Source organism: Equus quagga, chromosome 14 (genome assembly GCF_021613505.1).
Source record: "Equus quagga isolate Etosha38 chromosome 14, UCLA_HA_Equagga_1.0, whole genome shotgun sequence".
Taxonomy (NCBI): Eukaryota; Metazoa; Chordata; class Mammalia; order Perissodactyla; family Equidae; genus Equus; species Equus quagga.
In genome coordinates this window covers 80,541,209-80,568,466 of record NC_060280.1, presented here as the reverse complement: position 1 = coordinate 80,568,466, position 27,258 = coordinate 80,541,209, and the positions used below count along the sequence as shown (strand labels likewise).

Sequence of the window (27,258 nt, the reverse complement as noted above, 5' to 3'; positions counted from 1 at the left end):
CCCAGGCCACCGAAGAGGAATGTGTGCACTTGACTGCTGTGCCACCGGGCCGGCCCCTGTATTTCTTTTTTTAGCTATTGAGTTTTTTAAGGCAGTTGATTTATTTAGACTAAAGCACAGAATTTGAGTCACTTTTTAGTTAATATTGAAATAACCCTGTTGGTTAACCTTGTTGGAACAAATAATAGTAATTAAAAAGGAAAACGTGATAAATAAAACTTTTAAAATGTCCTCAACATTTTGTCAAAAACTTAGCTGTTAAAGTTCTGCTTTTTAAAAGTAATGATTTTTTTCTTCAACCTCTGTGTCCCTTTGGTGAGAAATATTTATTTCTGTTTATATTGAGATACTTTTTGTTTTTTATTTATTTATTTTTTTTTTAGGAAGATCAGCCCTGAGCTAACTACTACCAATCTTCCTCTTTTTGCTGAGGAAGACTGGCCCTGAGCTAACATCCGTGCCCATCTTCCTCCACTTCATACATGGGATGCCTACCACAGCATGGCTTTTGCCAAGCAGTGCCATGTCTGCACTTTGGATCGGAACCTGCCCACCCTGGGCCGCCGAGAAGTGGAACGTGTGAACTTAACCACTGTGCCACCGGGCAGGCCCCTGAGATACTTTTTAGAATGTAAATGTTTGCTATTTTTTTAGCCCAAGTAAGCTACTCTGTTCTCCAAATGGATTTCCGCTTCCAGCCTCAGCCAGTTGTCTGCCTGGGTATGAAATCCCAGCTTTCTGCATTCTGCTTTCTCATTCTTTCCATCTCTCTCCTGGCGTCTCTGTCTCTGCCTCTGTCTGTCTATCTGTCTCTCTGTGTCCAATCCCTCTCTTCTTTCTCTGCTGTGCACTCTTAACTTCCATTTAAAGGGTAAGTGAACACTCTTGCAGGTACCCTGGCTATTTCTGTGTCACTCACTCAGGTCATCTCTGAGTCATCAGTATCATCTGGATTCTAGAAATCTCTTGTCCTGATTCTTCTTGCACATGATGAACTCATCTCAGAAAACAGAACGTAAGTAAATGAAGCTAAATATATGTCTTCTCTGTGCTTTGAAAAGAAGTTACTCTTACCTTTGTGCTCCGTGCTTGAGGATCTGGGCATCCCTGTCCACTGGGGGCTGATGAAGGGCATAGATACCAACAGCCCAGCCCTGGCTGTCATCACCTTACACAGCTGTAAGGCCCCCTTTCCAGGTGTCACCTGCCAACGTCAGGACTGTATGACCCTCGCAGAGGCCAACGACAGTCAGCAGGGGGCTTGCTCAGGCTCTGAGATGTGCATAGCCTTATGTGCTACCAGGCCCTGGGTGCCTTCTCAGCAGAGGAAGCCTGGGAGTCAGGTGGAAGTGGCACTTTGAAAGTGAAGGCCTCAGGAGTCCTCAATGTACTGCCCTGGGTTTTCATCCCTAGACGTCCATTGGAAGCCCCCGGGAAAGCCTTAGAGGATGCTGATGCTGCACCCCCATCCCAGGCCAATTCAACCTATCAGTAAGCATGGGCACAAGAGTCTACTTTTTTTTTTTAAGATTTTATTTTTTTTTCCTTTTTCTCCCCCAAGTCCCCTGGTACATAGTTGTATATTCCTAGTTGTGGGTCCTTCTAGTTGTGGCATGTGGGATGCTGCCTCAGCGTGGTTTGATAAGCAGTGCCATGTCCGCACCCAGGATTCGAACTGACGAAAAACTGGGCTGCCTGCAGCGGAACTCGAGAACTTAACCACTCGGCCACGGGGCCGGCCCCACAAGAGTCTATTTTTAAAGTGCTCCTTGGGTGCTTCTGACATGCCACCTGGCACGATACCCCTGGGTACTTCCTTGTAGACCTCATTGCAGAGCAGTTCTTTCACATTCCCCTCTCCTAACCCCACCTACCGGGACAACTCTTCATATCTTCTTGTCTTTGGCTTTTCTCCTTGTAGTAAAGAGAGCCCAGTGTCTCAGAATTGATCTTTCTGGACAGTCCCACTGGATGAGTCACTGAGTCCTGCCTTTCTTGTGTCATCCTCAGCTGTCTCATCAGAAATGGGAAAGGCTTAGGAAACTCACCAGTGCCACGGAATTCCTTTGAGCCCCCAGCTACTGGAAGCATTATTAATGGACTCTTTCTCCCACTAGCAGCTCACTTAACTTTCACAGTGACACATTGATCTTGTCATTAGCCAACTTACTGTCAGTCTCAGGGAAGGCAGCCAGCAAGGCAGCCCTGGACAGGGGCAAGCCACCCCTCCCTTGGGGAAGGTCCTGGCGGCCACAGCCTGAGAAAGATTGTCAGAGCCCAAGACAAAGGGCTTCTGTCACTGCCAGCAAGTGAGACATTGACCCAGAGGCTCAGTTTCCCAAGCAAAATGACTTTAGCACAATTCAATTGCTTGTATTGATTAAGGGAAAATGAAACAGTGGGTTTATCACACTTTTCATTAACTCCAATGCAGCGAAGGAATGTATCTGGGAGTTGGGAGCAGGCAAGGATGGAATGTACTGCTGTCCAGAAGCCCTGGTTTAATTATGCAGGAGGAGCCCGGAGTTGCTTATTGCCCGCTGTGTTCTATGGAGAGTCAAGGGGTGGGGGAAGACAGAGAGGGTGGAGAGGAGACTGACAGAAAGAGAGAAGATTAAATAAGTGGAAAGGGAGAGTTCTGGGGGCTTCGGAGCTTCCAAACCTCTAGCCATCAGATGTGGAGTGAGCAAGCATTTATGTTTATCCTACACTAGATGCATAAGGCGTTCAAAAAGTAGAAGGCATAAATCCTTCTCAGTGTGCCTGCAATTTAGACAATGGAGTGACTACCCTGAACCCAGCACAAACAGTACAAGACGGAGGTCATGCGAGCCGAACTGTGCCAAGGGCTGAAACTTTACCCAGTTCCAACTTCAGCATTTTTCTAATGTTTCTATCCTTCAAAAGAAGGAGGCTCTTGTGATTGAGAATGATGCCAGAAGATCTCTAGGAAGGAAGGAGAAACTCTGTTCCCAGCCCATGGGTTTCCAGAATGCAGCTTCCCCTGCACTTCCACCCCACTCACTCTTCGTCTCCCCCATGGCTGAGGGGTGACTAATGTAATTGGTAAGATTATTTCCTCAGGTGTCCATTGGACCTAGTTAAACAGGGATAAGGCCTTCATCTAGAAGTGAGGACAGCACTCCTGATTCCCGTCATCCTCCTTATCTACCTCTGCCTGGGTCTGGGTGTGTTCCTCACCCAGGACTCTCCATCCAATGCATCTCTTACTCTCAGGCCATCTTTTGGCCTGTGGCTCAATACCCAAGTCAAGGACTCCTACTGCACAGGTCCAGATGTCTTCGTTCATAGGGAGAAAGGCAAGGGCCCGTGTGAGCCTTAGATGCCAAGCTCAGATTGCCAGCCAGCTTGACAGCAGTAGAGCTGATATTTTGATCTGCTTGTGACTCATTTTATGTGTTTATGTTCTACTGGCCAGAATCCTGGAGAGGGAGATGGATGAGTGACAAGGTTTGGGCACACATGCCCACATGAACTTCTAAGAGTATCTCCCTCGCCCTACATTCCTCAAGGGCACAGAAGCAGCGGGGAGGGGACTGCTTCAGACAGCCCCTTTCCTGGGCCTTGTTCTTTCCAGCAAATGCACAACATGCCAGCCCACCTGTACTTTTTTCAAAGCATGGTGCACCTCTTACGAGAGTAAAATCTCAGTTGCTTGATGTCTTGAATGACTACCTAGCTTTGGCGAGTGAGCAAGAGACTAAGAGACAATTCTCCAAGATGGGTCAGAAAGCCTAGTCGTGGCCTAAGAGGTCAGAAGCATGCACATGATCATCTGGGCATTTGATTCCAACTTTCCAAGTTCACTGTTATTAGGGATCTTCTATAATAACCCCCCTTGCTAAGCAGCAGGGACACTTCTTTTCTTGCTTTTCCAGAAACCCTACTATTTGAGCCAGATTGACTCTCAGCTGCCCACACTCTCCCCACACCCATTGGCTTGCTTCTGGCTGCCCGTTTCCTCCTCTTTCTTTCTTGCTCATCTGAGTTCTTCCTCAGGCCATTTCTTCCCAATGCCTTTTCCTCTCTGTGTCGATGCCTCCTTAAATTCCTACCCCCTCTCCCTGCTCTCATCCTCTTCCTGCTCATCTCTTTTATGGCACCTGCCCCAGGCATGTGCCACTGTGAGTCACTTCCTGACAGGCCTCACGGCAAAGGCTGTGACAGGTGCTGACATTTAACCTCACAAAGCAGCTTCCCTGGATACAGCACAGCTTTCCATAGCGTATGAGAGGGACAGTGAGACGGGGGCACCCAGGAGGCAACTTTTAGTCATTTCTAAGGGAGAAGCCAGGCAGAGATTGCCTCAATATGAGGAGGATATTTTGGAGGATTTTTTGGCTTATACCTAGCAAAGGAACAGGCCATGCCCTGAAATCATGGCTAGAGATATTCACACGAGGAGAAGATACTCCATCAGGGACGATAATCCTAAAAGGTGAAAGGCAAAAATCTTTGACCCCTTGGTTACTTCCAACTTTATAATTCTAGGGAATTGGTTGGGAAAAAGAAGGGAAAAATCAGACTTAAGAGTGATGGCCTAGATACAGCTGACGTGAAAGGACAGGATGTAAAGGGAAAAAGAAAGAGAAGAAACAGGTGAGGAAGCGTCCAGATTTTACTCTGGATTTCCTATTCCATCTTTTCATTCCTGAATTCTTAGGTTTCTTCCAGCCTTAATAAATCTTTCTGACCCACCATGCCTTACTTGAGGGATATAGAAATAATTAAGAATTGAAAAATTGAGCCTAGGGACAGAAAAATATGAACTACTCCAGTTCTAGGCTCGTGAGACTGTAGACTACCCAAAATGGAGGACCCTGTCTTTAATATCAACCCCACCCCCGACAGTGGCTAACCCAGCGCTTGTCACACTTCTCTCCTGGTGGGCATGAGTATAATAACTGCAGGTGACATCGGGGACAGCAGGCTGCGCCAGGGATCCTTCTCCCCCAAGGCAGTTTCTCTGTCTGCTCCCCCATTTCTAAGCTGGAGCAGACCTTCCCATGGATGCTGCTTGCTCTTTGCTTTCTGCCACTGTGTTAAATCAGAATACGTAACCCTATAGAAGAAGCCCCCTTGTGCCCACAGAAACATGGGGCTTGCTCATCCTATCCCCAAGCATGTGAGGGGTCCTGGCCCAGGGACCTCCCACATCCCTTGATAAATGGCCCCATTTGTATCCTAGCAGATCTTAATCTTGCTAATACAGTGAGTCGAACTTATCTTCTTCGAAGCACTCCTCCGTGGAAAGAAGTAACCCCCATTTTTTAATATATTTCTGCCAATGACTCAGAATCCTCTTCCTTTTGCTTCCAATCCTGTTATATTGGCATGTCTGAATGCATAGGGCATGTTGATAACGCCTCTGGGTTACTGGCTTGTTACAGGACATCTCACCATAAAGCAAAACTGTCGGGCAGACTTGGAGCGCTTGTTTGCACATGTTTGTCAGAGAAAATATTGTAGTCTCGTAGCCTTTTTTTTTTTTTTAATCCCTTCTGAGTGTGGCTTTAGAATCTTTCCAATGACACCCAGGCCATCTTGCCTGGACCTTCTCTGCCTCCCTTTCCGTACACCAGTACATCCTGCCTCCTCTTCCTTCTTCCTTTCCTGTTCCTCCTCATGTGTTTCTCTCTTTCCCTGTTTCCCTCCCTCTGTCTTCATACTCAGCAGTTTGGCTTCCTGGCAGCTAGCAAAGAGGATTAAAATATTCGTTGCCTTCTGCCCCTTTCTCTGCAGCATGGAATCAGAATTTTACATTTGCAACCAGAGCTGGAAAGGGCAGGGAGAGCGTTAAACCCTGCAGTTTCCTAGGTCTCCAGGCACTTAGCAACTTAGAGTTGTTCTGCTTTAAAAATCTCACCCAGGATTCAAAGTAGTTAAGAAAACAGCATCTGGATCACCTTCAGTCGGCTTGAGATGGGGAGGAGTTTCAACAGCATCTTCCCATTTCTTATCAAAGAAAACTGTTTGAGAGGATGTATGTTTTGCAGAAAAATCATAAAGACTCAATGGAAAAGTTAGCTTCAAGGGTCCAGATCCTCAGCCTCGCTGTGCCCTGCTGAGCCCTATACTGCTAAGAGAGGGTGCTCTTGAGATGCGCTCCACGAGGATGCCAGGGTGAGGGGTGCTCTGAAGGCCTTGTTGACCAACTGGCCACTTCCCAGACCAGATCATTTTAAACGTGTGAGTAGCAGAGAGCCCAGAATGCCGCTCGATGGGGCCCTATAGCCTCTCTACTTAGAGTGTGGGCCCCAGACCAGCAGCTTGGAAGTACTTAGGTGCTTGTTAGAAAGGCAGAATACCAGGCCCCACTCTAGACCTACTGAATCAGAATCTATATATTTTTTTAAATTCTGGAGGAATTTATATGCAAATTAAAATCTGAGAACCACTTACTTTATAGCACAAATTTGACAAAATTCTTTTTCTCGCTTAATGAGGTAGTACGGTCATAACTATCTTCATTTTAGGTGAAACACTCTCTTTCTTCCTTTTTTGGGGTCACATAACCATCCCATAAAAGTAGCATGAAAGATAGTGCAAATAAATTCCCACATTCCAGAGGGTGGCCATGTTGTCCAGTGATCCCACATGAAGGACTTTGGATCTGTCCTACTCATACAAATGAGAAGAATCACTCACATTGGCCTCTATCTTCTTTGAAGTGATCCCTGCCCTTTGTGCTGGCCAAGACTTCTACATTGACTGGCATTCCTAGACCTGCCTTATCTGAGGCTTTAAGACATCTGTCTGGTGCACACCTTGCAGCATGATGCAGGTCTATCTCATTCTCTCCAAGGAAAGGGGGTCAGCGACCCTGCCCGAGGCTCCTGCCAGGCCCACTGCAGGTAGCTCATTTGTTTGGTTAGATGCAGGGGAGTTTAACTACTTGTGGCAAATACACTGTGGTACATTAGAAAGAATAATGAAGTCTTAGTGGTGGGAATCCAGACTTCTGATCCAGCCATATGTATTCAATGTAGAAAACGTCTGGTGAATCTGGAAAGTCATTTGGGTGTGTTTGATTTCATTGTTGTTTAATCCTGAAAAATACTTAGTCAACCAGCATCATTTCAATAAGCAAGGAAATTTTTATCTTGTTTAGATTTTCTGAAATAAGTGATCTTAGATTCTCCTTCAACTTTGAGGTTCTTTTGTCTAAGAGAAATAAGGAAAAAAAGATAAGAAGATGTTTATATCCCTCTAATGATCATTAAAATATTAGGATATGTACTAGCCTGAATGATTAAATGTCTGTTGAGGTAGAGGGCTGGGATCGGCCCCACCACCCTGAGACCCCAATGGACAGGGCCCTACCCCAGACCCCAGGAGGCACCATGTTCCGGAGTGTCTTTCTTGAAATTTTCTAAGTTCCCCTGTGGTGCCTGGGACCAGCATAGGCCAGCAACACATTCAGGAGAGACACTGAGATCCTAGACTGGGAGTGCATGGGCCTATCCTGGGCCTTATTTCTCCCCTTCAGGGCACATTTTCAACCTCTACCCTAAGCCCCTCTTCACATGGATTCATCCAGATTTCCCAAAGTCCCAAAACTCACACCTCTGGGCTTGTCCTGGGGTCCTGTCAACAGGTACAAGCTCCAGGAGGGTGGCCTGGCAAGTGGATTGCTCCTGCTGGCCAATGCAAGATTTCTTTCATGGAATTGCCTGGATTGGGCTATCAGAATGGTGCTGATTTGGGGTAACTCAAATTATTTATCTAGAGAGAGGGCCCTTGAAAAGTATTTGCCTGGGGCCTTACACCTTCTAGGGAAGGTCTTGGTAAGGAGCATCCAGACACTGACAGCAGAACCTGCGTGGGCATGACCTGGGGTGGAGATAGAGGCAAAGAAGGAAGTGAGAGCTGAAAAGCAAGTGGTCTGGGAAAATGGGCAGGATGGGTGGAAATTCCCAAAGGCTTAGACTTGGAACAGAGTCAGGATGCCAGAGAACCTGCCTCCCTACTCCCCACCCATCAACCCAACCCCCAGAGACACCCCACCTTCATCCTCTACACCCACGGTGGACCCAGACTTAGTTGATTGAGCACCCATTGGATCAGAATACACTTCTACGGGGGTGTGAGGAAAGTTATGATGAGTTTTTAGCGCCCTGAAAGCTAATTCTGTTCTAAAGCCTGGAGCACAAAACAAAAAAAAGAAGCAGGGGGCCAGCCCTGTGGTCCAGGGGTTAAAGTTCCAGGTGGGGTCCACAGGATCCTGGGTACAGACCTACTCTACTTATCAGCCAGGCTGTGGAGGCATCCCACATACAAAGTAGAGGAAGATTGGCACAGATGTTAGCTCAGGGGCGAATCTTCCTCACAAGAATAAATAAATAAAAAGAAGCAGCAGGCCTATAAGAAATGCGAATAGCTATACCTTCTCCTCTGCCTTTGTGTTTTTGTGTTGGCTGGGTTTTCACGGGAACCTGGTGCTTCAGAACTCAGAACATTTGTGTTTCAAGGCAGAAGGTCTGTTCTCTTTGCTCTGAATCACAGGGTGTAGAGTAGGGGATAAGGCAATGGGGCCAGATTATTGCAAGAATATAAAATGGTGGCTGCAAGCAATGTAAATTTTCCAGCCTCAGAATATTTTGGATCATGACTTGCAAACTTCACAAGTGCCTAAGAATAAAGTCTCCAGAATGTTCCACAAAGTTGGATATTAAATCCATGAGGCTGTTCTAGTAACCATGGATACCTTCTTTGGGGCTATCACATTTATTTTGTGTTGGCAAAGGTTTATTGAGTAGCTACTACATAGCAGTCGCAAAGTGGTTGCACATTCATTCGTTCTCCTCTCTATCTTCTCCGGCACAGTATGAAACCAAATCAACTGCTTTTGCTTCTAATTGTACTAAAATATTGAATAGTCACTTATTCATTCTACAGGTAATAGTCTGTGTTCTGTAGACGAAGGCATTTCTACATAGAGAAAAATTAAGACGTCCATATTAACATACCCTAAAGTTATTCCTACATGTGTTATTGTGTTATTGATTATGACAACTCTCTAAAATATCAAAGTCTAGTAACGTGCTGGGTTATTTCACATGTACTTTCTTAATTAATCCTGATAATAATCATATAAGAAAGATAATGATATCCCCTTCTTATCAAATGGTCTAAAAAGTTAAAGTAACTTGGACAAAAACACACTGATCCAAGACTCAAGCAGAGAATTTCTTTCATCAAATGCCATACGTTTTGACCATACTATGGTGTCCTATTATCTTTGACTTGGTGTTCAAACCCCATCTTTACATTTTTTTTCTCTTCCTTTTCCTACAAGCCCTGGATGTGAATGCAATTCTGTCCCCAGATTCACAGTTTCTCCCTTGTTTCCTGTCTGTTTCTTTCTTCCCAGAGGGCCAGGGCTTTGTGAGTGAGGATGAATACCTGGAAATCTCTGACATCAAACGTGACCAGTCTGGGGAGTATGAATGCAGCGCCTTGAATGATGTCGCTGCACCTGACGTGCGGAAAGTAAAAATCACTGTAAACTGTGAGTTGATCCATTGTCAGGGAGTTCTAGGGCAAAAGAGGGTATAGGGATTAAGGGAACAAGCTAGTAATGGCAATGCCATTTTCTGATAGACCCAAGTTGCTTCCAACAGGAAAATACTTTATCGGATTGGTTTGCCCCATCTCTGCCTCCATTGCCATTTGCCCCTGGAGTCTTCCTGTGACCATCAGAGCTTTTAGCTAATGGGGACAGTTTGTAACTTTGAATCAGTTTGAAACCTTGATTAAGATGTTAGAGTAAATGTAATATCTTCAAGCAAGTTCTTTTCCTAAAATAAGTGGTTACTTACCTGGGAAGAAGGGGTCTCACAAGAAATTCATTTGCACAGCAGGTGACTGAATGTTCCCTTCATCTGTTTCATGGAATCACTCTGCACTATTTCCCCCACAGACCCTCCCTATATCTCAAAAGCGAGGAACACCGGTGTCTCAGTTGGTCAGAAAGGCATCTTGAGCTGCGAAGCCTCTGCAGTGCCTGCGGCTGAATTCCAATGGTTCAAGGAGGACACCAGGTACCTTGAACAGGGAAGTAGGGCATGTCTGAAGCAGAGCTGATGGATCACTCCCCACATGGTAGGAGTATGATAAAGCCATGGGGAAAGATATTGCTAGACCAAAATGTGTTGTGGCCTCCTTTATAACAGTCTCTTTTTAGAACTAGAAACAAAAAAAACGGATGAAACTGGGAAGTGGGCAAAATGAATTGACTTTCTTTCATAATCTGAGATTAGTTGTAGACATGGCAGTCTTGAACAACTAGAAGCCACAAAAATTTAGCCTTTGGAACATAAGCATCCTTTCTGTTTTCCTCCTAATGGAAGCTGTAGTGCTTGTGGTTTGAAGCAGAGGGACTGGGTTAGTTGGAGGAAGGGTCTTTGTGAGGAGGAGAGCATCCTTGTAGGGTTATCTATAGTTCATTTGATTACTCCCAGCATCTCCTGTCTTCTGTCTCCCTTTATTTGTAGAACCAGACCAGTAGTACCTTCTCTTATTGCAGGCTAGCCACCGGCCTGGACGGCGTGAGAATTGAGAACAAAGGCCGCATATCCACTCTGACTTTCTTCAATGTTTCAGAAAAGGATTATGGGAACTATACTTGTGTGGCCACAAACAAGCTGGGGAACACCAATGCCAGCATCACACTGTATGGTGAGTGCAGGAAGTCTGGGTGCGGTGGGCTCAGGGGAGCTAGAGGGACCAAGAGGGAGAAAGGCATGATCTGCTTGGCCTGTGTCCATCCATACTGCTCAGCCCACCATCCTTAGATACGGAATGCTTCTCCCTGTCATTCTCCTAGCATGTGATACAGTGATGTTTTACAAGGTAATTGATATCTCCTGGTCTATTGAAAAGCAAGGTTTTCACCTTACAGAAGGAGTAAACCAAATTTTGAACTATGTTTAATCCTGTTTGCCATAAAGAAGACAGAACCATGGAAGAGTTCACTTGTAGCACTATTGAAAGGTCTGAGGGGTAAATTAGATGTAATTTTAAGATACCTTCTATAGTGACAGTCTATGATTCTGGGATTTATATTTAGAGTTTTAAACCAAGTCAACTGCTGCCATCATGATTCACATGTTGATTGCCATGTCATATCCTCATTCCTTGGAATGAATGGAACAGTAGTCTGAGTCCTCATGAAGATGACTGCTCTGTCCACAGTTGGAGTATCAAACCCTTCTCTGAAGGTCTTTCCCTCCCATATGGATGGAGAGGTCTCCAGAGCCGTGACTGGCGCCCTTGGAAGCCCTTATCTCTTCCTCACTCAATTTTCCCACACTGCTGTGTCCATCTCCTTCTGCAACATTTCACACCATGGGCCAAGGCCAGCTCGTTGTGATTTTTCTTGTGTGTATGTATTTGTTTATTTGCTGAGATTTGGTTAGAGGGAAGCATCTGGTGAGTAGGATGAAAAGGTATTCATTTGTCCATGTGCACCTCAGACCCTGAACAAGCTTTCAGCATTGACAATAACTAAACTTTGTCCATCAACCATCTGAAATGTGTGATCTATGTCTTTTGTTTTCTCTCTGCATTGTGTGTGCATTGTGCTGTGTGTGTCTTAGAAATAAGCCCCTCATCAGCAGTGGCAGGTGGGTACAGCATGTTCCTTCCTTCCTCTGCCTGCCTGAATGCCTACACTTTAGAATGTAAGCCTACGTCAAAGATAGGCTTGCCTGCTCCACGCCCTTAATTTATTTCTCCCTAGTGGATAGGCGTCAGGGGGGTTGGTTTGCACCATTTGGGTAACGAGCATGTAGAATATGATGGCTTTCACATGCACACAAATGAAATATCATTGGACATTTCAGGGGAGAGGGTTTTACCACAAAACAGTAAACTTATACTTGGTGGCCTTTAAAAGGAGTGAGTATTCTGCTATTTCTGCACACAGCAGCACAAAGAGGAACCCAGCCCAGAGATCAAATGGATTATCAGATAATTTTCTCCATGGGGAAGTCACCCTAGTATGAGTGTTTTATTCTTTTAACCCAAGGCAAAAAGGGCTTAATGATTTAATGCTAGAAACTTCATTTTAAAATAGAAGTACTTGGGATCATTAGTCATTATAATAGTGTCTACCATTTACTAAATATTTGCTGTTTCTAGTCGTCATATTAGTACTTTGCAAGACAAGTTATTAACCCCATTTTAAAGATGAGTAAAAGGAGGACCAAAGAGATTAACTAACACTGAAGTGCACATAGCTCATGAACAGGTACTGGCTGAGACCCACAATTGGCCCCTTCATCTGATGCTAAAGTGTGTACCCAGAGGATAAGCAGAGTGAGACATACACACACACATGCTCATACACTTTCTCACACGTTGAGATGAAGCAACAGCTGGCGCTCAGCTCTACTCCAGAGGCAGAAGCCTCAAAGCCGTATTTTTCTATGATCAATCTCAGTCACACAGAAAGTGGTAACTTTTTAATTTTCCAGACCTGCACTCAGCTCTGCAACTCTTGCTTTTCACTGCATTGGATCCAAGACAATCACAGGCCACTGGCTCCGCCCACATCTTGATATCCATGAATGTTCATGTCTTGATCAAATTGAGAGGAACAAGTAGGATTGGAGTCCTGCTCTTCACTGACCCTGCCACCACCCCTTCAGTTAGTGGAGTTGCCAGTGGCAGGGAATATGGCCAATAAGGAGGAAGCTAGGACTGACAACTAGATGATCTAGGTTCTTGTCCCTCTTTACCACTAACTAAGGAAAGAGATGTGTCATAGCAGATAACAACAGCAACTGTACATTCAGACTATATTGGTCTGTAGGGCTGTCATAACAAAATATCATAGGCTGGGGGATTACGAAACAGAGATTTATTTTCTCACCATTCTGGAGGCCAGAAGTCCAAGATCAAGTCAGGAAGATCTATCATCTGTTTCTGATGTAGTCTCTCTTCCAGGCTTGTAGAAGGCCACTTCGTTCTCACATGGCCTTTTCTCTGAGCTTGTGTGGAGACAGGGAGACAGAGAGAGAGGGCTCTCTGCTGGGTCTTCTTATTAGGACACAAATCCTGGCAAATCAGGGCCTTACTGTTATAACTTCATTTAATCTTCATTTCTTCCTAATAGGCCCATCTCCAAATATGTATTGGGGGTTAGGACCTCAACATATGGATTTGGGGGGCACAATTCAGTCCACAGGAAAGATGTAGCTGCATATCCCAATTCAGTAAGCCACATATCAGCTACTTAACCTTGCTGAGGCTTCCGTTCTCCATGTATGCTAATGGGGTATTAATACTTGCCTTGAAAGATTGGTGAGAGAACTAAATAAGGTCATATATAGCAAGTCCCACAAATGCTATGTTTAGATGTGTTACTTTGACAAAACACAAAGACTATAGGCCTCAGTTTACCCAGTTAAAATTGGGATAATATTTCCTGGCCTGCTGATTGTCATTGTGAATTACCAATAAGATAGTGTTCATCACAGAGGTATGACAAACAGAAAGCTGTTGTATAAATGCAAGATATTGTGGTTACTACTTGTATCTGCCAACACTTTTTTTGATACAGCCCATCTTTTCACTGCTTCCCTTGATATGGCTGCCAGAATTATCGCTCACCTGGACTTGTACTTTCCTTTCCTCCAAAGTCCCTTGTGCCTTTTACTAAAGCACCACCAATCCCCATAATTCACTGTACCTTGTTTCGCCCAGTTGGTGTCCACTCACCTGTCAGCATCCCTTCCTGAAGGAAGCCTTCCCCAACCTCTATGAGTAGATCAGTTCCCCCCTTGTACACCCCTTCCTATAGTGCTTCTGAATGCTGCACTCTGCACAGTGCATTAGCTAGCATTCATTCAACAAATACACATCCACAGCTGTGACCAGTGTGGTGCTCTTCTAACGATGAGGACACAGCAGTGGCACACAGATAGACTTCATTTCTAATTTTTACTTTTTTTTAATTTTACTTTTGTTTCATTTATTTAGTTTGTTTCATTAGAATCTTTCTTCCCCTTTGTCCTGTGTGCTCCATGAATGTAAGGACCATGTCTGGTTTGATCTTTAGATCAACAGGGATCCACACACTTCAAATGGCCAGGAAAGTTTTGTTGAATGAATATATGCAGAGGTTGGAGGGTTGTGTGCCTGATACCAGGAAAGAGTTCAGCTGCCAGGAATGAAATGTGACAGAATGGAGTAGGGTCAATGAGTCTCAGAGTCCTCTTTGTGGCCAAGCTCCATTGCTTCCTGCCTGACTGGCTTTGGGAAAGCCAGTCTCAGTATGCCTTGGTTTTTTCTTCAGTGAAAGATGTCCTCTATGGTCGCCGCAAAGCCTAGTTCTCTGATACTATGCTATGCCTGGGTGTCAATAGCTTCAACACAAGATCAGAGTGATATTGTCCAGTTGACCAACCCCTTCTGCTGACCATGCATATTCTTTCTCGTCCTCCGTGCTCCCATAATTATGCTAATTATTATCAACTGCTTACTATGTATAGGGCCATTAGACTCAGTGTTCTACATGTTTTGTCTCATGTAATGACTGTAGGAAGTAAATACTATATTTCTTCCAATTTTACAGAGGAGGAAATTGAGAAGTTAGGCAGATTTCTCAACTCATACTAATTTCTAAGTGCTTGAGCTGGAGTTTAAACATAGGCACTCTGGTTCCACTGTCTGAGCTCTTTCTACTGTTTCAATCCAACTCACAACACTAGGCAACCCAGCATGGATATTGGAGGATGACCTTCTAGATGGAACCCCACATCAACAATTGGCCTGTTTGAACCAATTTCCCACACCAACATCTCCCTTCTTCTGTCTAAATCTGAACCCATTATTTTAAAGGACAATTTTTACATTTACAACCCATATACTTATACTTCCCAAACATTTGCGCATGCGTCCCCACACATATACTCACACACACCCCACATTTCCAGGCATGCTTTGGTGTTTGCCCTCAAAGACTGTGTGAGTTCATTTTTGGAGATCGTTTCAACTCTGCACTGTGAACTCCTCACAACATGCACTCATAATAGGCCTCTCATACAAATACATCTTTCGTTTATTTCCTACCTATATGCAAAGAATAAAGGAAAATGGGATAAAAGCAGTTTCAGAAGAATACATAAGACAAAGGCTATAGAGCCAATGGGTTGGTGAGTGGGTTGAAACAGGAAGTGACTAGGCAAACTGTGACAGACAACGCATATAGGTGGGTGATACTCAAAGATGAGTCCATGGTTGGCATTGCTATCAGATGTTTCTTTCTTGCACACCAGTTGCCATCCCTTCAAAAGCCACACAGACAAGACAGCTCATGCAGGGAGAATGCCAACACAAAGTGGCATTTTAGACTGTATACTTTCCTTAGCCCTGGGCAACTGCAGGTGCTGGAGAGGCAGGGGAATGCAGAGAGGAGACTCATACTAGCAGCAAGGAAGACTGAGTTCTAGTTCCACCTCTGGTACAGATGAACCACGACACTTTGTGTTCCACGGCTGTCCATGAAATGGAAGAGCAGAACAAGATGGACTCCCGGCTAACTTCCAGCTTACTTAGTCTCTGTTCTGAATTTGAAAACAATGAGAAAACAGTATAAGAGCCAGGTCCCCATAACCTTGGAAATGGTGACAGAAAAATGTTTTTTTACTGAAAAGCAACTTGCTCTGAGTATACGTAAGCTTTATCGAGTGCATGCAGCCACTTGAAGGCCCACCTGGAGCCCTGGCACTTTGAAGTCTTGCCAGGCCTGTGTGCAGCAGGGTGTGGCTGCCTCAGCTTGCTGGCCACCACACTCCTCGTGGAAGCCTCTCACTTTTTCTCAACTGCCAAAACACTTTGCCTCCACTGGGTCTTGAGCAGAGGCCCTATCTCCGCGTCCTTAGAGCACAAACAGGGAAGATTCTGAACTTGATTACATCCGGCCCTGCAGAGAGTGTGATGCGCTTAATGAGCCATATAAACGTCTGGATTACTGGAGCTGGCAGGGGAGAGGGACAGAGAATGCAAACAAAGCCAGACAGGAGGGGGCATGCCGCAGAGAGAAAAACAGATTTCTCACATTTTATCTGTGAAATCGTAGCGACACAAATTAGTTACATTAAGAGTTAAGTATCAGGATAAGGGACAACTCATAGGAATCTTGTCACTGCAAATGAAAATGGCAAAATATGCCAGTTAAGGCAACATCTGGGCTCTGGAGTTTTCCTCAGGCAAAGCCTCAGCCCCCTGAGAGCAGCCACAATGACAGCCTACCTCAGCGGCCCCTGGAAGCTGTGAGGACAGAATGTATATTTTCTTTTGCTAACGGCCATTCCTCTAGAATAAATATACATATCAGGCTGGCTCTTCAAGCCGGATTTTCTTCAACTAGAGGCAGCATCAACCAGCTCCTCTCCTCCTCCACCCTTTGCCGACCTCCTCCCCCATCCCCTGTGCCCCACTGGTACATGTAGGCAAAGCGCTCAAAGCCCTGCCTTCATACCTCCACCCCCACCCTGACAGCTCCCTCCCTCGGCCTTCTCCCCCCTCGCTTTTATTAAGGTGTCCTAACAACCCCACCTTTCCCCCAGGCAGCTCTAGGGGAGACCTGAGGAGTGGGTGCAAGGACTCTGAGGATTCTCTTTAGTGTGCCCTCCATGCACTATCCCATATGTCTTTACCTCCAAACCTTCTAAAGGGAGAGCAAGCATTGCATTCTCCACTGCCTCCAGAGCCATTCACACCTAGGCCTACCACCGTCTGTGTCCCTCCTGACACCCAGCCTCCTCTCCGTTCCAGGTCTCCCTTTGGCTCCCCCATACCCTACTTCTGGCCTATGCCGTATAACCGGGCCGTGACTTTCTTCTTCCCTTTCTGTCTTAGTCTGCTTCGAGCTCCTCTACCACTTTCCCCATAAATCTGCCCAGGGGTAGTATTACAATGAGAGGAGGAGGGGTCTTCTGTGTTCTCAAGCATCTTACAAAGCAATATCTTAGCCTGCATTACACTTGCTTTGGGCGTTTTAAAAATGCAGATTCAGGGCCTTGCCCTTGACCCATTTAACTAAAATTTCCAGGGAAGGTCCTGAGAATGTGCTTTTTAAGCAAGCTCTCCAGGGGAACCTTATGCGCATGGAAGAGTGACAGTCTCTGAGCAATAGTCTTATAGCTCCCAAATCTGCATCTCCAGTACTCTCCTTCATTCTGAGTGCAAGCCCCTCTCCCTCCGTGAATGTTCTGTGGGAATCTCAAACTCAGTCTTTCTCTCCTGGACACCCTCCCCCTGAAACGTACACTTTATCTTTTCACATCCACACTCTTGCAAGAATCTCTACAGTCATTTTGACTTCTTCCTCTCCTTCACCCCTTACAGCTGTTAGCCGATGAATCCTAGCAAGCAGGCGACAGCCCTCCCCCTGGACTGCTTGCTCTCCATTCCACTATCACTCACATTGTGGCATGTGCCTTATCTGGACAATTATGATATTCTCTTACCGGTTCCCTCATCTTTGGTAATCCCTCTCCAATTTGCCACTGCAGGGCCAAGCAACCCTTCCAAAACTCAGAGCGAACCTGTTCACATCCTGCTGAAAACTACCTACCAGAAAAGCCTAGGAAGCTGTTCTTGCTCTGAGATCGGCCTACCCTTAGAGCCTCAAGTTTCCCCACTTTTATGCACCCACCATGCTGGATATCTCCATGCCCCAGAACGCCAGATCCTGTTGCACATTTAAGGCTTGACAAGGCTGTTTCATCCATCCGTTAGTTCTTTTCGTCCATCCATCCATTAGTTCATTTCTTGAACAAATGTTTGTTTAGTGCCTACTATATGCTGGGAATTAGACTTAGGATTGAGGTACAAAGAGGAGCAAAGCTCCCAACCTGTACAAACACGTACATAGACAGTGACAATAGCATAATAGAGTATAAGTGCTATACTAGAGGGATGAAGAAGCTGCTGGCTATTAGCGCCAGCTACACATGGCTTTAGACAGCTAAGAACCTTTTGACATAAGTACTGTTATTATTTCCACTTCATAGAAGGAGAGCCTGGGGCTCAGAGGATTTGAGTGATGTGACTGAATTCCCGCAGATAGGAATTGCACCGTACAAAGGCGAGGCAACACCAGGTTTTGCACCCGGGTCTGTTTGACCTTAATCCCTGCTTTTTCTAACCCATGTGTATACTGTCTCTTTCGGTATGTCTGTGGGGTCACGGATGGAGGCTTTTGCCCACTTCTCTGCTTGATAAAATCATACTTATCCTTTAAGGTTCTGCTCAGTGGTACCCCATCCATAAAGTGTTTCTGAACCCCCCTGAAGAATTGCTTACTCATCTTTTGGGTTCTCGTGGTAGCTTGCCATTAGCTTTGTATTTTGTTTGTATTTGTTTCTGCACTTAAAGGATGTAGCGCTGTATCTTTCAATGGTTATTGCCCAGTAAACATCTGTAGAATTAATAAATATATCTTCCAGTCAGTGGGGGGCATGGGTTATAGCCTCTGTGTGAAACTCTTCAAAAACCAAAGAAAGGCCAGCGACCCAAAAGGACTTGGAGTCTTCCCATCCAAGGAAGCCAGATCACTGTTTCTCTGATGCTTTCCCTTGCATTCCAGCCTGCAATCCATCCAAGCTCTAATTTGAAATTTAGTGCGTTTTTTCCACCCCTACATGTTCCTTGTGAGGGAGACTGCATCAACATTCCAATTCACCGTTTAGGAAGATGTTCATCAAATGATTTATTTTTGCAGAGACATCAAAAGCTGCACATATTTGTCCGTTTCCTGCTGATAATGTATATGATTTTTATTTTCCAAATCCACAATTTAAATCCAGGTGGGAGGGAATGAGTCAGAGAGAAATACCAATGCTTTTAGCTGATGACAGCAGTGTAATCATTTGTATTTTCCCCAACCTGCAAAATGTCAACATATTAGAAAAAAAATATGCAGACATTTCACATTTCATTCCTGATGAGCTTCCTTGTCCTTCTCTCGCACCCCCAGCCTCCTCTATCTGAATCATTGACATCTGGCTATTAGACTAAGCATTTAGAATTTAACACTGAGCGTTCAGGGTGTGCTGATGTCAGCAAACACACAAGAGCTTACGGTTTGACATCGACTAAAGTCTTGTCACTTTCAGGTCTGTGATGAGCTGACAGATTTGAATTAACTTCTTGAGCTTTTGTCTTTTTGGTGAGCACAAAACAGGCAATGTTGAAGAGAAGAAAACAAAGATGGCTGCCCTTTCTTGCCTCCTTAACTGCATGTCCTCTTTGTGCTGCAAAGCCCGGTTAATCTTCCTTGTGAAACAACGCGGTGCTATGTCTTCACTGTAATTAAAGACAATGGAGGAAAGTTCCCTTTGAAGGGGAGTGATGCTCCCTCACCAGCCCGCTGAAGCCTGCACTGCTGAAAATAGGTTTATGTTTCACCAACAAGTGGAGCGCGTGCATCCGCTAATTAGATTTCCTTGCTCCTCTTTTAATCACCAAGAGCATCGTTATCCTTTTGGTTCCTCATTAGGAAGGTCACATAGTTCATATTCATACTTACAAAACCCATCCAAATTTCAGAACAAAACTGTATCTTCTTAGATTTCAGATTCTTCATTGATCTCACTGTTATCACCAAGTTCAACTTGCCTGTGGGTCACTTTTTCTTTTCTTTTTTTAATGTCATCACCCTACCACCTGCTATTTTAGTAGAATTACTGCTACACAGTCTACTGTTGCTGAAGAACTGTGCCATATTCTCATTGCAATCATGGAAAGGAGAAACAGTGACACATTTTAATACCTTCATCGTTTGTAATGTACACTCTGTTTTTAAGCTTCGAAATCTCTTACAAGGCAGGATCTCATCAGTAAGCTTGTATATTTTTTCTGGGAGCTTTGTGCTGAGTTTGGGTACTTTGATTTTCAACACCTGCTGCTCCAGAGGGTGATCAGCCACCCCTTGAATATGGCAGCAAACTCTTAGCTCCAGGATTGTCAGCTCTGATGCTTCATTCTAACCTAAGCCCTCCATCAGATTTGCTTTTTAAAAATCTAATGTTCAGTATATTTAATTTAACAAAATAAGTAGCCTCTCCAAAGTGGATTTTATTTATTTACTTGTCTATTTCTTTATTTACTTGTCTCACCCCTGCTGAGCTTCACATCTGGCCGTAACATCTTCCCTCCAGCCCAGAGTGCGTGTACCAATTGACCTTTATGCCGTTTACCATTTCTGGAATTTATCTCTTGATCATTTCTGTCTCTCTATCTTTTCATTCTATATGCTCAAGACTAACTTATTTTTGTCTGCATATCTGTCCCTGAGGTATTTAGTTGTTGTCATTGTCATTCACTGTTTGTTTTGTGGCTTTGTATCATCACTTAAGCTTTTATTTTCAAAGATGCTCAACTTCAGGCATGAAGGAAGCAATTAAGTTTTAGCATTGAAAAGGGTGAGAAAGGAGGGGCTGGAATAAGGGGAAAAGGTTCAATGACATGTTCTCACTTTCAATTTATCCCCTGAAAATATTTACTGAAGCCTGATGTTCGTAACAGCATTACAACAACTCATTCTGTTTGAATTGAGTCGCTGTTAACCAGAAATAAAGGTTCCTTAGGTGTGGCATTTGCCCAGAGAAAGAATTGGGCTTCCAAATATGCTTCTTCAGGAGACTGGCCTTTTTCCTTCCCTGGGAAGCTTTGTCTGGCTGGAGCCGCCCCAGGGCTTCTCCGGGGAGACCAGGGCACGCGCCAGCCACAGCCAACCTGCTTTCAGCTAGTGTGTGACAGTCATCTTTGAGAACCTAGAATTCCACAGGGTCTCTTTATTTAAAGCAGAATCCCCACAAAAGATGCTATTTTAGAGATCAAGAATTATTGTCCTGGTTCTGACTCACCTAATATTTGTTTAGCCTTGTACTCAGTGATGTTCCACATCATCTTTAATCCTCAGAGCAACTCTGCCAATGTAGACAAAACCACCCCTCATTTTATACATTAAAAAAGACTGTTTCAGAGAACTTGACCATCCCACCCAAAACCGTCCTGCTAGCGAGTAGCAGAGCCAGAACTCAAAGTCAGTCCCCTCTGACACTTGAATTCAATCCTCTTAAGACTGTCCAAGAGGCAGGATATTCCTGGAGGAAAGTGGCGTTGGATTATTTGTCCCAAACGTCTTTCTTCTCAGAATCCGAGAGGGTTTAAAAAAATACTTGTTTGGGGGCCGGCCCGGGGGCAAAGCGGTTAAGTGCACACATTCTGCTTCGGCGGCCCAGAGTTCCCCGGTTCAGATGCCCGGTGCAGACGTGGTACCACTTGGTGTGCCATGATGCGGTAGGCATCTCACGATAAAAAGTAGAGGAAGATGGGCACGGATGTTAGCTCAGGGGCAGTCTTCCTCAGCACAAAGAGGAGGATTGGCAGCAGATGTTAGCTAAGGGCTACTCTTCCTCCAAAGAAAAAAAAATATTTGTTCATTAATTTAGACAAGGACTGAGGATGTCCAAGGTCTTAACAGAGGACAAGCTCTTTGTGGGCAAAGACTGTGTCTATCTTCCTCTCTGAAAATAGAGCCTGTGCATGGCAGGCACCAAGAAATACCCGCTGAGCCAATGGCTTTGGCTTTCCAAGGCTAGCCTGGGGCCGTTTCCCTTCCAGATGGATCCTTTGTCCTTGGACCTTGCCATGGAGCTTGGCTTTGGACCTCTTCCAGAGCCCTGCTCAGTACCCACACCCTCCTTGGGCCTCACAGCGAACCAACGGTCGCTCTCAGCAGCAGATTCCCTATCTCACCCATGTCACCTCCTCACTCTCAGCTACCAGAACCTCACCTCAGACTCAAGGTATTTAGAAAAGATTGAAATAAGCCAATATTAGCCTGAACTAAGAAGAGGATGGTAGCAGGTGTGGAACCACCAGAGCAGCAGTGACCATGGTCACATGACTACTTTGCACCAGGCACCGTGCTAATCACTGATCTTTTATCCTGTAAACTCCCATTATTATTATCCCTATTTTCAGTGACAAAGCTGAAGAGTACCTTGTCTGAGATCATATAACTGGCAAGACACAGTCAGGACTGAAACCCAAATTGGTCTGACTCCAAAGTTGCCAGGATTAGTTGCAGTTTTATGGTGGTCAGCGACTTTACTCCGAAGGAAGGTTAGGCCTGCAAAGATAAGGCAATGAAGCCGAGGAGACAGACGCATGGAAAACCGTTCCTCAGGTGCCTGTTCCGCCTCTGTGTCAATGGTCTCTGCTCCTTAGTCTTTCTTTCAGGCCCATCTTTTCTTCAAACACTTGTCCTTTATCCAGGTGCATTTCAGGTTAGCTTTCTGTAGTAGAACACATAACTAAAAATCTGCCTCACATTTCCAGATCCTGGATTCTAGGTTTGAGATAAGAAATACATTTCTCCTTATTTCCACCAAAAAAAAAAAAGAAAAAGAAAAAGAAAGAAAAGAAAAGAAAAAAAAGAAGAATGAAAACACCATTTGAATTTCTGACCCTGTTTATTGAAATTAAAACTGGTGTTATCATGGGTCCCATGTACCTAGAGAAGTCCATGCAGCTGTTATCTGCAGAAACCATGGTATAGGAAAGCCAAACTCAAATAGACTTCCGCAAACGTGAGTTCAAGCTTTAGTGCTACCACTGCCGAGCTCAGGTGAAGAGTTCCTCTAGTAGCTTCGCCTCCCTGTAATAAATTCCTTGAGCTAAAATTTGTAAAAGCCTCCTACCAGCCTACGGGCAAAAGTGAGCCCTGAGTGAGCATGGATGGGACCACAACAATTAGATAAACAGCAGCAATCCATCTCTTCTTTATTAAAACACAGAGAAGCATTTGCGGAATCAGATGAGCGGCTTTAGCACACAGAAGCCCTATGGGACAGACCCAACCCAGTTGCTTCCTCTTCTTCATTTCCAGTAGAATCAGATTTACTGTAAAGATGCAAGTAAAGAATCAGTTCATTGCTGACAACCTTTGTCTCACGTTCTTCCAATCAAGAGAGGGGTACACAGATGTGAGCTACGCTCTACCTGCTCTGAACACATTCCAAGAGCCCTCCTGTAGGCCCCTCCCTGTACTGTCCTTTGGCCCAGCTGCTGAATCTCAAGTGTGTCCAGGATCCGTAGGATGAAAGCAATGCTAGATTTGATCTCTATCATAGTGGATTAGATTAACTCTTTGGCCAGAATAGCTCAGTCATTTCTCATCGACTGATTGACCAAAGGTGCTTTGGCAGTAAATGGCCATATTGTCTGATTCTATAAAGCAGGACTCATCATACCTGCTAAAGAATGAAGCTCCCTGAAACTGCATAGAAAATGAGGCCAGAAAGGGAAACTTTAGGGTCTAAGAATGTTTGACGCCCTCTTGCTGTCTCAGGAGATGACATGCCAGGTGCAGAAAGCCAGAGTGGTGAGGGCCTTATACCAACTGGAAAAGGCCATCTGGCTGCTCACCAGCTGTCCCTTCTAGCACCAGCTGTGGAGTTTCCATTCATACGATAACTCAGGATGCTAACAGGAAAAGAGCCTTAGAGGTCATCAATCCCACTCTCCTCTCGCTCGTTTTCAGACGGGAGAACCCAGGCCAGAGAAGAGATTTCACCTAGCGAGGGAATAGCAGAGTCACATAGAGAAATCAGATCTCCAGATTCCCAATCCATTATTCCTCTCACCACATGATGCTATGGTCCCCAGAAAACATGCACAAAGGATCATTTTCCAGAGAGAGGAAGTGGAGTTGTAATAATCAAGGGCAGAGACTCTAGACAGAGTGACTCAGTTCTAACCTCGCTCTAGATGTATAACTTGTGTGATCAGAGGTAAGGTACTTAACTGCTCTGTTCTCCATTTTCCTCCCCACTTAAAAAATGCCAATGGTACATAGCTCATAGAGTTTTGTGAAGATTAAGTGAGTTGATATATATTTATCATTTAGAGCCATGCTTACCACAGAGAGCACGATATAGATATGTGTTATCATTAGCATCCTAAGCAAGCTGAGCAGCCTCTATGTCTACTGATTCACCCTCACTGTTTCCACAATTTGGAACACTCAACTCAGGCTGGACAGTGGTCGTTAACTCTGCCTGGTCAGCACCAAACATCTTATGGCACTGCCACACCATCAGAAATACTCATTTCTCTTTATGATTCTGCCTCCTTCTCTCTCCATATCTTACCCTTTTATGCTTTGCCTTCCTAAAATACTTCTCTTCTCCTTGTTTTAGTTCTATCCAACCTTGTGCTGGTAGTATGACATCCACAGGAATGCTTAAGTCTACTGGTAGAACTCGGAATAAACTGACTCCTACACTAAGACCTCTGTCTGTCTGGAGTGGAGCTTATTAGAGCTTCAGTTGCTCCTTAAGTTATTATAAACATAATGAATTAAACAAAAACACACACATACACCACATGCATGTATATACACTTATATATAACTAGTTTAATATGTATCATATATATATATATATAAAACACAAGATACTTTAAAGAAACATACGGGTCTTAACAAATCTGCATTGCTCATTTCCTTATAAACTCATTTAAATATCTAAATCATTCATCTTTTGCAGAAGACAATATAGAAAATTACCTTGAATTTCAACTTGGGCATTTTCCAACTCAGTGCATTCTGCAGGCCAGTATGATTCCTTAGGATAAATGTCTGGACTGATGGAAGCCCCAGAGTCAGGCTATTTTCTATAAACATTTATGGAACCTCCATGGGGATTGTAGCATGGGGATGGGGTCTGGATCCTGCCCTTGTTTATGAATCCTTTATAACAAAAATGCAGAGAAATATGAGCCAGACTCTCAAGCTATCACATAAATATGAACTTTTAGTAAATAGGAGAATTGTGAACATTGTAAATCAGAGGCAGGAAAGGTGTCCGTGTTGCAGTCCCTGGAGTCAGAACATTGGATGCTCACTGCTGACGGGAGAGACCCATACTTCCCCAAGCACAAGGTCAGCATCAGACACTGATGCGTCACCCCCGGGACCTTGGAAGAGGTTAGGACAATAATCCCAACTCATGTGCTTTGTCTTCTTGAGGACAGCAGATGAAGGGAAAGGAATAGCACTTATGATTCTGTGGTCTGATTTCACAGTGGAATGAGAATGACTCACTGCAGCTCGGTGAAAGGGCCAGCGAGAGGGAAGAAGTAGGAGGCAAAGGAAGAGGTCCGTCAGGCCGAGTAGCTAGGTGACAGGCTGGACTGAGAATGCTGAGTCCTCTTTGTTGCCTTTGGGGAGGCACCGCTGACTACTGGGGTAAACCCAATCCCAGTCTTTAAAACTCTCCAGTATACTTACTCACTCCTCCGCAGTGACTTCAGGAGGAGCTTCCACAATACCTAAGTCACACAAGACGAAAAGTCCGCCACATTGACACTTGGACTCCTGTTGCTCACAAAATGTTTATTTTCCTCTCTCCTTCCCCCTCCACCTACTTCTCTCCACTCCGTCTCTCTCCTCCCCCGTGCCTCTTATCCTTTCCCCTCTCATCCCTGTCTGCACTGGACACTGTTTCCAAGGATAGTGTACAATTAGAGGTGCTGCTTGTGAAGCAGCCAACAGTCCTGCCGTATCATTCACCCAGTCTGCTGCCTTAATGTTTCAGCCCATAGGCCTAGCTGACTGCCACTGCCTCCCTCTACTTCCTCAATTTTTCAAGCCCCAGTCTTGAAGAGCAGGCTGTAGCGGTCAAGGCATCTCAGTGATTTGCCCTTTTGAGTTTCTCAATACTCCCAATGGATACTTTCCCTGTATCCAGACTTGGAAGGGTCCACGGTAGGAGGTGGAAGGTGGGGGAATGCTCACAGAGAAGCATGTCTGTTTATTTGCTTGTCAGGAATTGAGTATGGTACCCTTTGGGTACATGCTAATGGGTCTGTCTCTCTTTCCCCTACACAGGGCCTGGAGCAGTCATTGATGGTGTAAACTCGGCCTCTAGAGCGCTGGCGTGTCTCTGGCTATCAGGGGCCCTCTTTGCCCACTTCTTCATCAAGTTTTGATAAGAAACCATAGGTCCTCTGAGCAACGCCTGCTTCTCCATATCACAGACTTTACTCTACACTGCGGAGGGCAAACCAGTTTGGGCTTCTTTTTGTTTGTTTGTTTCTGTTCTTCTTCTGGATTTTTTAAATTTTTAGGTGTTTTGATTTGTTTATTTGATTTGTTTTTTCCAGTTTGAATGAGTGGGGTTGGGGGGAGGGGTGGGCAGGGTTCTACCATGTGTAGGATGATCATTCATTGGTGTGTCCAAAATAGAATCTGCTCCTGCTGCCTTGGCCCTTCCTTTTCCTCTGCTTCTCTCCCCATCATCATCACCACCAACCTCTCCTCCCACCATGTTCCAAACCATAAGCTCCATTTGGGAAAAAAAATGTGCCTCATGATAAACACTCTAAAGACACAACTTGACTTACAATGTAGTGCACAGCAAGAGTTATATCCAAGTGTCCTATTATCCGTGTCTTTTAAGGTATGGACCATTTTCCTGATTATAATGTACATATCCCTCCCTCCAAGTTTATTATTATCTAATTACATTAGGGGTCACATCCCCTCTTTCTGAGAACTTATCTCAATATATCCATATCCATATATATACATACATATAATCTTGCCATCTTCTGTAACCGCTCTGCCCTATGCACTTTCTCCACCAGCTACAGGGATTAGGAGTTTGGGGCTATGCACACAAACTAAAACTAAAAATTGAGAAGTCAAGGGACAAAAAAAAGGGGGAAGCATTTGGAGGATGGTACTTCTCTTTAAAAAATGCTGTCTAACACATAAAAAATGATGCATAGATGGCTGATTATTTACATTTTATCAAGCTATCAAAGTAATCATATGGTTATCCATCTACTCAGTTGTCTGATTTATCTCTCCATCCAATTATCTACCCACCAGTCTTCCTCTCTAGCAATCTATTTACTCTATTTATCAATCTATCACTGTAATTATCTAATACTTTTTTCTGTTTCTTTCCCCACTACTCACTATCAATTCATCACCATATTAATTTCTAATCATACTGTGTCTATTCCACTGTATTCATTTCTCCTCTACCTTCAGCAGACATTGCCATCTTCAAAATTACCTATCAACGTCTCATGTGAAAGCCAATGATCTCACAGGCTAACAACATAGAAAAGCAATATGTCGTGGACTCTTTGGAATGTGGTGTTCTATCCACCCAAAGTAGATGCTGTTAACTGATGGACCAA

At 44.5% G+C, this 27,258-nt stretch overlaps 1 protein-coding gene across 1 annotated transcript in view; it reads left to right on the top strand.

Moving 5' to 3' along the window:
* OPCML (opioid binding protein/cell adhesion molecule like) overlaps positions 1-26,055 on the top strand; it is a 453,264-nt gene extending 427,209 nt beyond the window's left edge. The window contains exons 4-8 of the mRNA XM_046637504.1: positions 9,395-9,532; positions 9,944-10,064; positions 10,550-10,701; positions 11,622-11,648; positions 25,937-26,055. Coding sequence (XP_046493460.1) covers positions 9,395-9,532; positions 9,944-10,064; positions 10,550-10,701; positions 11,622-11,648; positions 25,937-26,037 — 539 coding nt within the window. The 3' untranslated portion in view covers positions 26,038-26,055. The remainder of the gene's footprint in view (positions 1-9,394; positions 9,533-9,943; positions 10,065-10,549; positions 10,702-11,621; positions 11,649-25,936) is intronic.
* Positions 26,056-27,258: the final 1,203 nt, after the last annotated feature.